The 9,189-nt window shown below is 60.4% G+C and overlaps 2 protein-coding genes across 4 annotated transcripts in view; one reads left to right on the top strand and one right to left on the bottom strand.

Moving 5' to 3' along the window:
* The first annotated feature begins 309 nt into the window (after positions 1–309).
* FAM181A (family with sequence similarity 181 member A) lies at positions 310–2,560 on the top strand. 2 transcript variants are annotated; one of them, XM_045561629.1, is made up of 2 exons: positions 310–361; positions 1,168–2,560. In XM_045561629.1, exon 2 carries the CDS (start codon positions 1,255–1,257, stop codon positions 2,128–2,130), a length of 876 nt encoding a protein of 291 aa, XP_045417585.1. In that variant the 5' UTR covers positions 310–361; positions 1,168–1,254; the 3' UTR covers positions 2,131–2,560. The 2 variants fall into 2 exon arrangements, with proteins under 2 accessions (XP_045417585.1, XP_045417579.1); XM_045561623.1 differs by having other exon boundaries at positions 312–417.
* Positions 2,561–6,561: 4,001 nt separating this feature from the next.
* ASB2 (ankyrin repeat and SOCS box containing 2) overlaps positions 6,562–9,189 on the bottom strand; it is a 39,800-nt gene continuing 37,172 nt past the window's right edge. For both annotated transcript variants that reach the window (XM_045561584.1, XM_045561592.1), the window contains one exon: positions 6,562–7,204. In XM_045561584.1, coding sequence (XP_045417540.1) covers positions 7,068–7,204 — 137 coding nt within the window. In that variant the 3' untranslated portion in view covers positions 6,562–7,067. The remainder of the gene's footprint in view (positions 7,205–9,189) is intronic.

Here is a 9,189-nt window from a genome sequence, read left to right as displayed (position 1 = left end):
ACACACACACACACACACACTCTCCCCACCCCCTTGAGAAACCAGGGAACCGAGGTCAAGGGGAGGAGGGGCGTGGAGGCCAAGGGGAGTGGGGCTGAAGGGTAGAAATTTACCGGGAAATGATTGCATTTGGGAGCTGTCTTTTTTGTGATGGTCCCCATGGTGACAATTTGTGACAGCAAAGAATGTGGGAACGGGGCGCCGCCGCCTGATTGGGATGCTTTGTATCTGGAGAGGCGCTCCTGATTGGCCTGAGGGGCCCCCCAGCTCCGGGGAGTCGTCCTCCATTCAGCCCACTCAAGGGCTGCACAACCGCTTCCAGCCGGACGGAGCGCGGCCAGCCGCGCCGGGCCTGTCCCAGGTCTGCGGTGGGGAACCTGCCGGGCCACGTTGGCGGGCCCGGGGCCCGCACCTTCGGTCAGTGTGGAGGCCCAGCGGCTCTGGCCCGCCTGGGTGGGGGCGTGGGGCAGGCGGGGGTCTGGGGGAGGGGCGAGGTGCTGTGGGTGGCGGCGGAGGAGGCATGAAATTGCTGCAGATGCTTCCTCAGGGGAGTCCCTGCTGCCCGCAGCCTGAGACCAGCCCGCAAGGCAGGTCTCGATTAAGTGCCAGACAGGGGTCCTGCCTGGTCCTGCGTGAGAGCTGGGGGTGGAGCGTGGGGGCTGAGGAGGGGGGCTGATGCTCCTCGGACTGGGGGCGGGGGTGGTGGGAGGGGGAGGCCACCACCAGGAAGGAAGGGGGCTTGGCCTTGCTTTAAAGTGGAGCGGTTGCCTTGGCTCAGAAAATAAAAACCTCGCTGGCAAGTTGTGCACGTTGGCAGCGTGGTGTGTGGGACACACGCAGGCTGGGAGCATGGGGGCTTGTGCTCCAGCCCCAGCAATGCCACCTGTAGCTGGGTCACCGTGGGCAAGTTGCTTCACCTCTCTGAGCCTCAGCTGCAAGGAGAGGGCAACAGACCCAAGGGGGCTGCATGAGGCTCTGTTAGTGCCTGTCCCTCGCAGATACTCGGGAAATGCTCGGTGACCTGCACAGGTGTCCCACTCCCTAGGGCTCTGTCCAGGGCTGAGGGTTGCTGGGGTTGGGGACACTGTTTGCAGCCAGGTGGTGTGGCCTTTGGGGAGGCTGGGTGTGGTTTCCCTGAGAGATTCCAACAGCCCGTTGCGCCCCCAGGTCAGCTCGGTGCCCTTCCCTGGAGCTGTCGGCCGCCAGCAGAACCCGCCCTCTTCATGGAAAGCCCCGTGCAGTGGCCCCCTGGTGATGGCATCCGACAGTGATGTGAAGATGCTGCTGAACTTCGTCAACCTGGCGTCCAGCGACATCAAGGCAGCCCTGGACAAGTCCGCGCCCTGCCGCCGCTCCGTGGACCACCGCAAGTACCTGCAGAAGCAGCTCAAGCGCTTCTCCCAGAAGTACTCCCGGCTCCCGAGGGGCCTGCCCGGCAGGGCGGCCGAGCCCCACCTGAAAAGAGGGCCCGAGGACCGGCCCGGGAGGCTGCTGCTCGATCCGGGCCCCGAGTCCAGCCCCGGCGGGGGTGGGGGCTGCAAGGAGAAGGCCCTGGGGAATCCCTACAGCGAGGAGTGTCTTTCGAAGGAGCAGGTCCTGCAGGGGCAGAGTCCAGAAGCCGCCAGGCCTGGCCAGGTGCCCATGAGGAAAAGACAGCTGCCCGCTTCCTTCTGGGAAGAGCCGAGGCCCACCCACAGCTACCCCATGGGGCTGGAGGTGGGACTGGGCCCCAGGGAGGGACCTCCCTATGAGGGAAAGAAAAATTGCAAGGGCTTGGAGCCCTTGGGGCCTGAGGCTGCCCTGGTGCCCATGTCCCCAAGGGCCCTGGCCGAAAAGGAGCCGCTCAAGATGCCTGGCGTGTCCCTGGTGGGCCGTGGCAGTGCCTGGAGCTGCTGCCCCTTGCAGTACCATGGACAGCCCATCTACCCGGGCCTCCCGGCCACCCTGCCTCAGAGCCCCGTCCCCAGCTTGGGCCTGTGGAGGAAAAGCCCAGCCTTCCCCGGGGAGCTGGCCCACTTCTGCAAGGATGTGGACGGCCTGGGGCAGGTGTGCAGGCCCGTGGTGCTGAAGCCCATCCCCACCAAGCCGGCCATGGCCCCGCCCATCTTCAACGTCTTCGGCTACCTCTAGCAGGGCCACCTCCAGCCTGCAGGGGTGTCGGGGGCTCCAGGCGCTCTCCTGCGAGGAGGGGCTGGGCAGCGCGTGGCTTCCTGGGCATTCCCAAGGCCCCTTCCCTTTGTGTGTGGGGAGGCGGGCAGGACTGGGGCCGGGGCTCCTCACCCTTGTGGCCTTGGGAGCTGCGGGGCTGGGCTCGGCGGGCCCCGTCCAACCAGGCCAGAGCCCAGCAGCTCACCCGCTGTCCCGGCACAGACCACGGGCGGTGGGACTGGGCCCTTCCTTGCCTGCCAGCCACCCCAGAAGCCAGTTACACACCTGTTCATCTGCCACCCACTGTGTGAGCCAATCTCAGTTGTTCTTTTTGTTGTTTGTAAATATTAAGAAGGTTAAATGAATAAAGACATTTCTTTTACAGTTTCCACATCTCGGGTGTCCTGAGGCTGAATGGTCCCTGGGCCTAAGGTAGCACCGGCTGGGGCAGGCTGAGGGCTGCTTACGGCGGTGGCTGGACTGGGGGAGGCCAGGAGTGGCCGAAGCCTCTGAGATGTCTGGGAAGGAGCGCTGGGGGCCAAGGGCTCAGTCCAAAGGAAGGACGGTGGGGAGGGGACAGGGGAGCCCCCAGGGAAGGACACTCTGGCCTGGGCCCCCAGGGGGGCCAAACTGCTCCGGAGACTGGGAGCTGGAGCCAGGGGAGGAGGGGTGATGTGGGGGTGGACCCTTGTCTCGGGGCCTCCTCGCCCCACCTGCAGGACGGTGGGGTGAGAACAGGCCTCGCTGTGGGGCCTTCAGCTCTGCTTACAGCTTCGGAGCAGACCTATGCCAATGTGGTCACGCCACCTCTGGCCAGGCGGGAAATCAGGCCAAACAGGAGTCCGGTCTCTGAGGACAAAACAGGTGTCCTGACCAAATTGTTCCTCTCTTAAGCATAGTCTTTGGTTCTATGTCCCCAGACAAAAATAAATAAAAAAATAAAAATAATATTTAAAAACCTCACACAAAGCAAGAATCTCTAGCTAATTCAGATTCCCGGTTACCCAAGGACAGCCCTCTCCTCCGTCAGGCCTGGCACACGCCCCCCGGCAAGGGAATGATGAGGCTTTGGCCTGTGCCCATGCAGAGGCATGCACAGGTGGCGGGGAGTGGCCCTAGGTTTTGTCCTGACAGTGCCCAACTGGCAAGGCCACCAGAGGGGCCTCCACCTGCACGCCAGCGGGTTTGCTCTGCTGCTGGGGACAGGGCTCCTCGGGTGACAGAGGGCAGCCTGCCGGGGTCCCCAGCTGCTCATTTTATCGAAACACAGTTCCTGCAACGAAGACTGGTGCAGGGGCCAGCCCTGGCTGGAGTCTCTGGTGCTCCAACCAGCAGCGTGATGTGGGACGAGTTAATCTCCCCTCTGCGCCTCGGTCTCCTCCTCTGTCAAACGGGGGACTGTCACAGATTAGGACAGCAAGCAGATGCATCTCCCTCTTCTGCACCCCAGGCGAGTGTCAACAGGTCGCAGGCTCCCTCCTTCGGGGCCCAGACATGGCTGTGACCCTTCCTCACGTAGGCTCCAGTGGTTGCCCAGGGCCCTTCCTGCCCTGCCTTGTTTTACTCCCAGATCCCCCCAGAGCAGGTCGTCCACTGGAGGGGCAGCCCACTCACTGGGAAGCCAGCGGGTTTCTGGTGGTTTGTGTCCGATGACCTCAGAAGACTTCAGAGCCACAGAACTGTATAGCAGGAGGCTCAAAGCTCACATCCTTACCCTGCCACTCATCAGCTGTGTGATCTTGGGCAAGTTACTTAACCTCTCTGTGCTGAAATTTCCTCATCTGAGCTATGTGACTGGTAATAGACCCACCGTGTAGGTTGTTGTGAGGCCCATGCGAGTGCCTGGTACACTGTACCGCATGGATGCTCAACTGCCACACTGGCATTTTAGTGTTTATGGACCGTGCTGTCCATGGGAACAGGTGCCTGGGCAGCCAGCCAACCACGCCCCCTAAAGAAGGAGGCAAGCTCTGGGAGGCACGTTCTCTTGGGCTGCCACCTGGGCTGCCCTGCCTGGGCCCTCTGCTGTGACCGGCCGTCCCCACCCACTGCCCCACTCCGCTCAACCTTCCCAGGTGGTACCTGCAGATCCACTCATTCCACAATCAGGAAGTAGAAACCTTTACTAGGACAAGACCCAACAGAAGCCCATGGCAGCATGATTCCCCCACGCGGCAGCAAGTTAGGGGAGAAACACACATCTAGGAAAGCTTAGGTGTTTAAAAAAAAAAAAAAAAAAAAAAGCAAAGAGCAGCCGCAGTTACAGCAGCAGATACTCCCCTAACCAAACGTGAGTTGTGCTGGTTCACAGTGAAGCCCAGAGCCAGCCCGGGACCTCCCCGCTGAGCCGCCCCCGCAGCTCCCACCACTGGGTCATGCATGCTCCTGCCCGTGAGATGGAGCCTCTGCCGGACCTCAGGGCTGCGGTGTTCTGAGATGCCGGGAGACTTCTCTGAGGCTGGAGACTCTCCTAGGGGGTGTGGGGGATGGTGGCTTCTGCAGAGGGAGATTGCTAAGTCCTCTCAACAGGAGTGATGGTCAAAACATGTGACAAACAGCACGACTTGAGCACTGACCAGTGAGAACTGACCCACTGGAGCAGGCCCTGGGCCAGGCACTAACCCGTCAGCTGCTGGGTTGTGGGGAGGTGGGGATAGGACCTAAGAAGTCCACGGCTGCATGGAGCACTTGGTGGGAAGGGGTCCTGACCAGTGCTATGACCAACTGGCCAACTGGTATGGACACGTGCACATCAATATTCTAAGGACCCAAATATTCTAAGCGCATTCCAGGCCAGGGTCCCAGCGTCCTGCAAGCAGTGACAATGCTGAATGCAGTGGCCGAACCCCCTCCCCTACACCTCCACCCAGCTCCCTCAGACCAGCACCCTGCCCTGCCCAGGGAAGGGGTTTGCAGCTGCTGCCTGTTAGAACTCTCTGAGATGAACAGTGGCCTGCAAAATGCTGTAGTTTAAGAGTTTGCCTCATATCTGCCCCCAGCCCACATGCACCCCAAACAACTCACAGACTGGCCCTGTCTGCCTTATCCCATCCTCACCTGCCACCCTTCCGGTCACTTTTGATCAGCAGTCACTTGAGATTAAAAGGCTCTCCCCTGGCTGCCGGCTCAGCAAACACATTCCTCAGTCAGGGTCTTCCCTGTGAGCTGAACCTGGCAGCTTCCCCGGGCCCTTGGGGTTGAGCGACCCCGGGGGGCAGGGGAGGGGATGCGGGTTTCCTGTGGGATTTCTTTAGGACCCCTGCAGGCTCTGTGGGATCTACAGCAAGGCAGCCTGGGACGGTGGCCAAGCGCTGTTGACCTGGAATCCTAGGGACACCCGGGAACCTTGCAGTGTGTGCCCCGGCAAGTCCCTTCCCCTCTCTGGGCGGGTTTCTCATGTGTACCATGAAGAGCTGGGCTAGAGAGGCTGAGCCCCTCTGATCCGTGGCTGGAAGGTGCTGCGTGGCAGACTTTTCCCCTTCACACAGACACCGGGGTTTACTGATGCCGCAGAAACCCAGTGTGTCAGAGCCGGCAAGGTCACCAGGGGCCACCACGTCTCACTGTACAGACGAGGAAACTGAGGCCCCAGAGGAGTAAGCAACGGCAGAGCCAGGCCTGGAACTAGGGCTCCTCCCACCCAGCCAGCTGCTTCCTTTCTAAAAGCCAGAGACCACCTTTGACCTCAAGTCTCCACCAGACCCTGGTGCCGGGCCTGGTGCAGGCTCTCAGCCAGGGGTGCTGCCCTGCTGCTGCGGCAGAGCCGCCCGGACCCCAGCGGCTGCGATCACGCTTGCGAGGCGAACACTGGTGAGTTGGCAGCTTCCATGGAAACAGGGCATGCTAGGTGTTAGCCCAGGGGACCCGGAGAGACCACGAGAGAGTGCCACGGCAGGGGCGGGCCTCAGCTCTCCCCTGCTCAGCCTACAGGGCCACATGAGGCCCAGGGCATCACGCACACCCACGTTGGCGCCTTTGCAAGGGCTGACCACGGCCACCACGCCAGCACTGCTGCCCAAAGCGGTATTTAGATTTTCCCCCTAGTATCTCAACTTCTATAACAAAACAGGGGTGAGCATGGTGTGAAAAGAGAGTCGCAGGAACGAGTGTATAAGACAATCCCAGGTGTTGGGAGACTTGTGGCACCAAGCACCTGTTTGCGATGAAGTTCCTGTTTCCATGGTGATTAAGACAGGAGAAGAAAGTCCACTGGGTCATCAGGTCTCTCCCGGTGAAGGAAAGACACACCCTCTTGGGTCGTTCAAAAACCTACACAAAGTGACACGTTCAGGGGCCCCTGTGCCCTGTCTCCCCCCACCCAGCCCACCCCACTCCCACTACTGCCAGGGGCAGCGCTTCTGAGCACCTCAGGCCTTGGGGAGTCTGGTGAGAGGGACTTGGCCGGGCGGGGCGTCATGTGTGTAACTTTATTGTACTTAAGGAAGCCCCCAGGGTCTCCCTACCCCCGCCGGGCCACGTCCTCCTCTTCATCTTTGGAGGGAAAGAGCAGAAGTCAAGGGCAGTTTCACAGAGCGAGGGGAGTGCTCGGGGAATGCTCTGAAGCCAGGGATGGAGGAGGTCCCCGCTGGGCCCCACCTTCCCCAGACCACCTCAAGTTCTGCCCCCGCCCCTCCCCTGGCCCCAGGAATGGAGGTTTCTGCCATTCCCAATGGCACCGAAGGTCGGGATCTACTCATCAGTTTGAAAACAAACAATTCTTCTGCTTGACACATTCTGTTCTCTGCTCTGGCCAAAGCGCTGGCCTGAGACCCAGCGAAATCCCGGCAGCTGCCCCAGCTGAGAGGGAGGCAGCCTGCAGCCTCGTCTGTCACCAGGTCCCTTTGGGTTTGGGGACACTACCGTCCTGAGACTTAGTAAAAACAGTCTGAGGGGTCACTCCTCTCTCCCTGCAGCCCCGGTTACTGGGTGTTCTCGTATTTCAGGTATCTAATCAGTCTGCCCGGGAGGGGCAAGGTGTCTAGGAGTTTTATACGGTATTTCCCAATGGCCTTTCGAACTCGCAGCCGGCAAAGGTGAGCCAGAGGTCTTGGAGGTTCTGGAAAAAGGAGGGAAAGAGAGATGCTGATTTGTCGTTTGCAATCGGCAAAGCGTGTGCATCTGTGATCTCTGGCCTAACGGGAGGTGCCCCGCTGACACGGCTGGGTAAGAAAGGGGCTGCCTGCTGCTGGCAACCCGGTCCCTGCCAGCTAAAGGGACCTGGCAAGGAGACTTCCCATTTGTCACCCGGCACACCTTGCCCAGGGTCTCTTCATCTCACGCTCCCTCCCCTTCACACACCACCTGGGTCACTAAACACGGCCCTAGTGACGGGTCAGAGCATCTGACCTCTTAAGTGCCCCCATGTGTGGAATTCAGCCCTGAGATCCTGGTTGTGCAGAGAAGTCAGGGCAAGGGGGGGGGCCCAGAATCCCACCTGGCTGCCTCCCCAGGAGTCACGCAGTGGAGTTTTCTCAGCTGGGGGTGGGGGTGGGGAGAGGGAGGAGCAGGGACTGATGCACGCAGGAATAGGGTCACTTATTTCAACCCTGGGCACAGAATCCGACACAGGAAAGGTGTTCGTTGAATCACAGAATGTCATTCGCATATGCATCCACTCATTCATTCATTCATTGATTCAACAAGCACATGCTGAGCCCCTTGGCTGCACCTACCCCTGTGCTTGGGCTGGGGCACAGAGGCGCCTGCCCAGGTGCTTTGGGCAAGGGCTGTACACCAGGTGGTGCGCTCTGAGTGGGGTCCTGAGGAGTGGGCAGGAATTTGCCAGGTGAGGAAGGGAGGCAAGGGCATTCCAAGCAGGGGAAACAGCAAGTGTCAAGCAAGGAAGCCACAGCCAGCCTGGGGAAGAACAGGCGAGTAGGGGGTGTACAGGGAGGGCAGGGGGCCAGGCAGCTGGAGCCTGGGGAGGCATCCACATGCCTGTCAGTGTGTTTCTGACACTTCCACTGCCTTGGAGCCCGCTCAGGACAGGCTTCCCCTCTGGGAGCTCACACAGGGCTCCTGGGAGGCAGAGGACATGGAGCCATGGGCAGGCACCAGTCCCAGGAGAGACCCGAGGCAAGGCGTGTAGGGTAACTGGCCAGCCCGCAGGCTCTGAGTGCCACCTCTCTGAGCCTCTGTCTGTCCTTCTTCCCAGAATAATGGCGTCAATACCACACCATTAAATGAACAAGCTCGTGGAGAGTGTTCTGAGGGTGGAAGGTGGAGTTTGAAGTAGCCAAAATAGGCATTGGTTAAGAATGATCTGTTCTACCCATTGACAAATGTTTACCGCACACTAAAGGTCTCTGCAGGAGGAGGGGACAGTCGAGTGGGGCCCAAATCTAGGCAGGGACCGCTCCACCCTCTAGTGGCCAAGGATCGTGGTGACCACAACCAACAGGTTTACTGTGCATCCAGAGCTGCGCCCGCGTGAAAGGGCACGTCCATGTCTCCCTCCCTCTGTCGCCACCCCAGTAACTTTGCCAAAGGCCTCAGTTCAAACACTTTCCAGGCAACTGTGAGAATGAAACACCCTACAGCAGGTCAAAGGGTGTGGGGATCAAGGAGGAACTTGGTGAGTCAGAGTTGGGGCACAGAGAGTGGGGGCACCGAGGCAGCAGTCTCACCTGGGGACAGGAGCAGCAGTGGAATGACAGTCACCTGCTGCAGGCCAGCCTCTGTGCTACTCAATTGACAGACACTTGGCCAGATGGGGCCATGCCCTTCAGAGTCACAGAAAGCCCCGGGGTACCTGGAAACCCTCTGTACAGACGTCCCTTTCTGTCACCTGCAGCATCCAGTTCGACTGCTTCTGACATTTCACCTGCCCAGGGGAGCTCCAGAATGCCTAGCAGGGATTCCGGCCTCCTAGGCCTGAGTTAGCCAGGCTGCCCCATGTACACCGCACACATCAGAGGGACAGTGGCCAAATCCCACCTCCCTGTGCCAGGTGCTGCCACTTGCAGACAGCTCAGGCAGGTGGAGCTGGAAGGGGCTGGACAACGAGCCTGCCTAGCCACCTCTGCTCAGATGGGGAGGGGC

The sequence above is a fragment of the Lemur catta genome, chromosome 1 (assembly GCF_020740605.2).
Source record: "Lemur catta isolate mLemCat1 chromosome 1, mLemCat1.pri, whole genome shotgun sequence".
Taxonomy (NCBI): domain Eukaryota; kingdom Metazoa; phylum Chordata; class Mammalia; order Primates; family Lemuridae; genus Lemur; species Lemur catta.
This window is presented reverse-complemented; position numbering and strand designations above follow the sequence as displayed.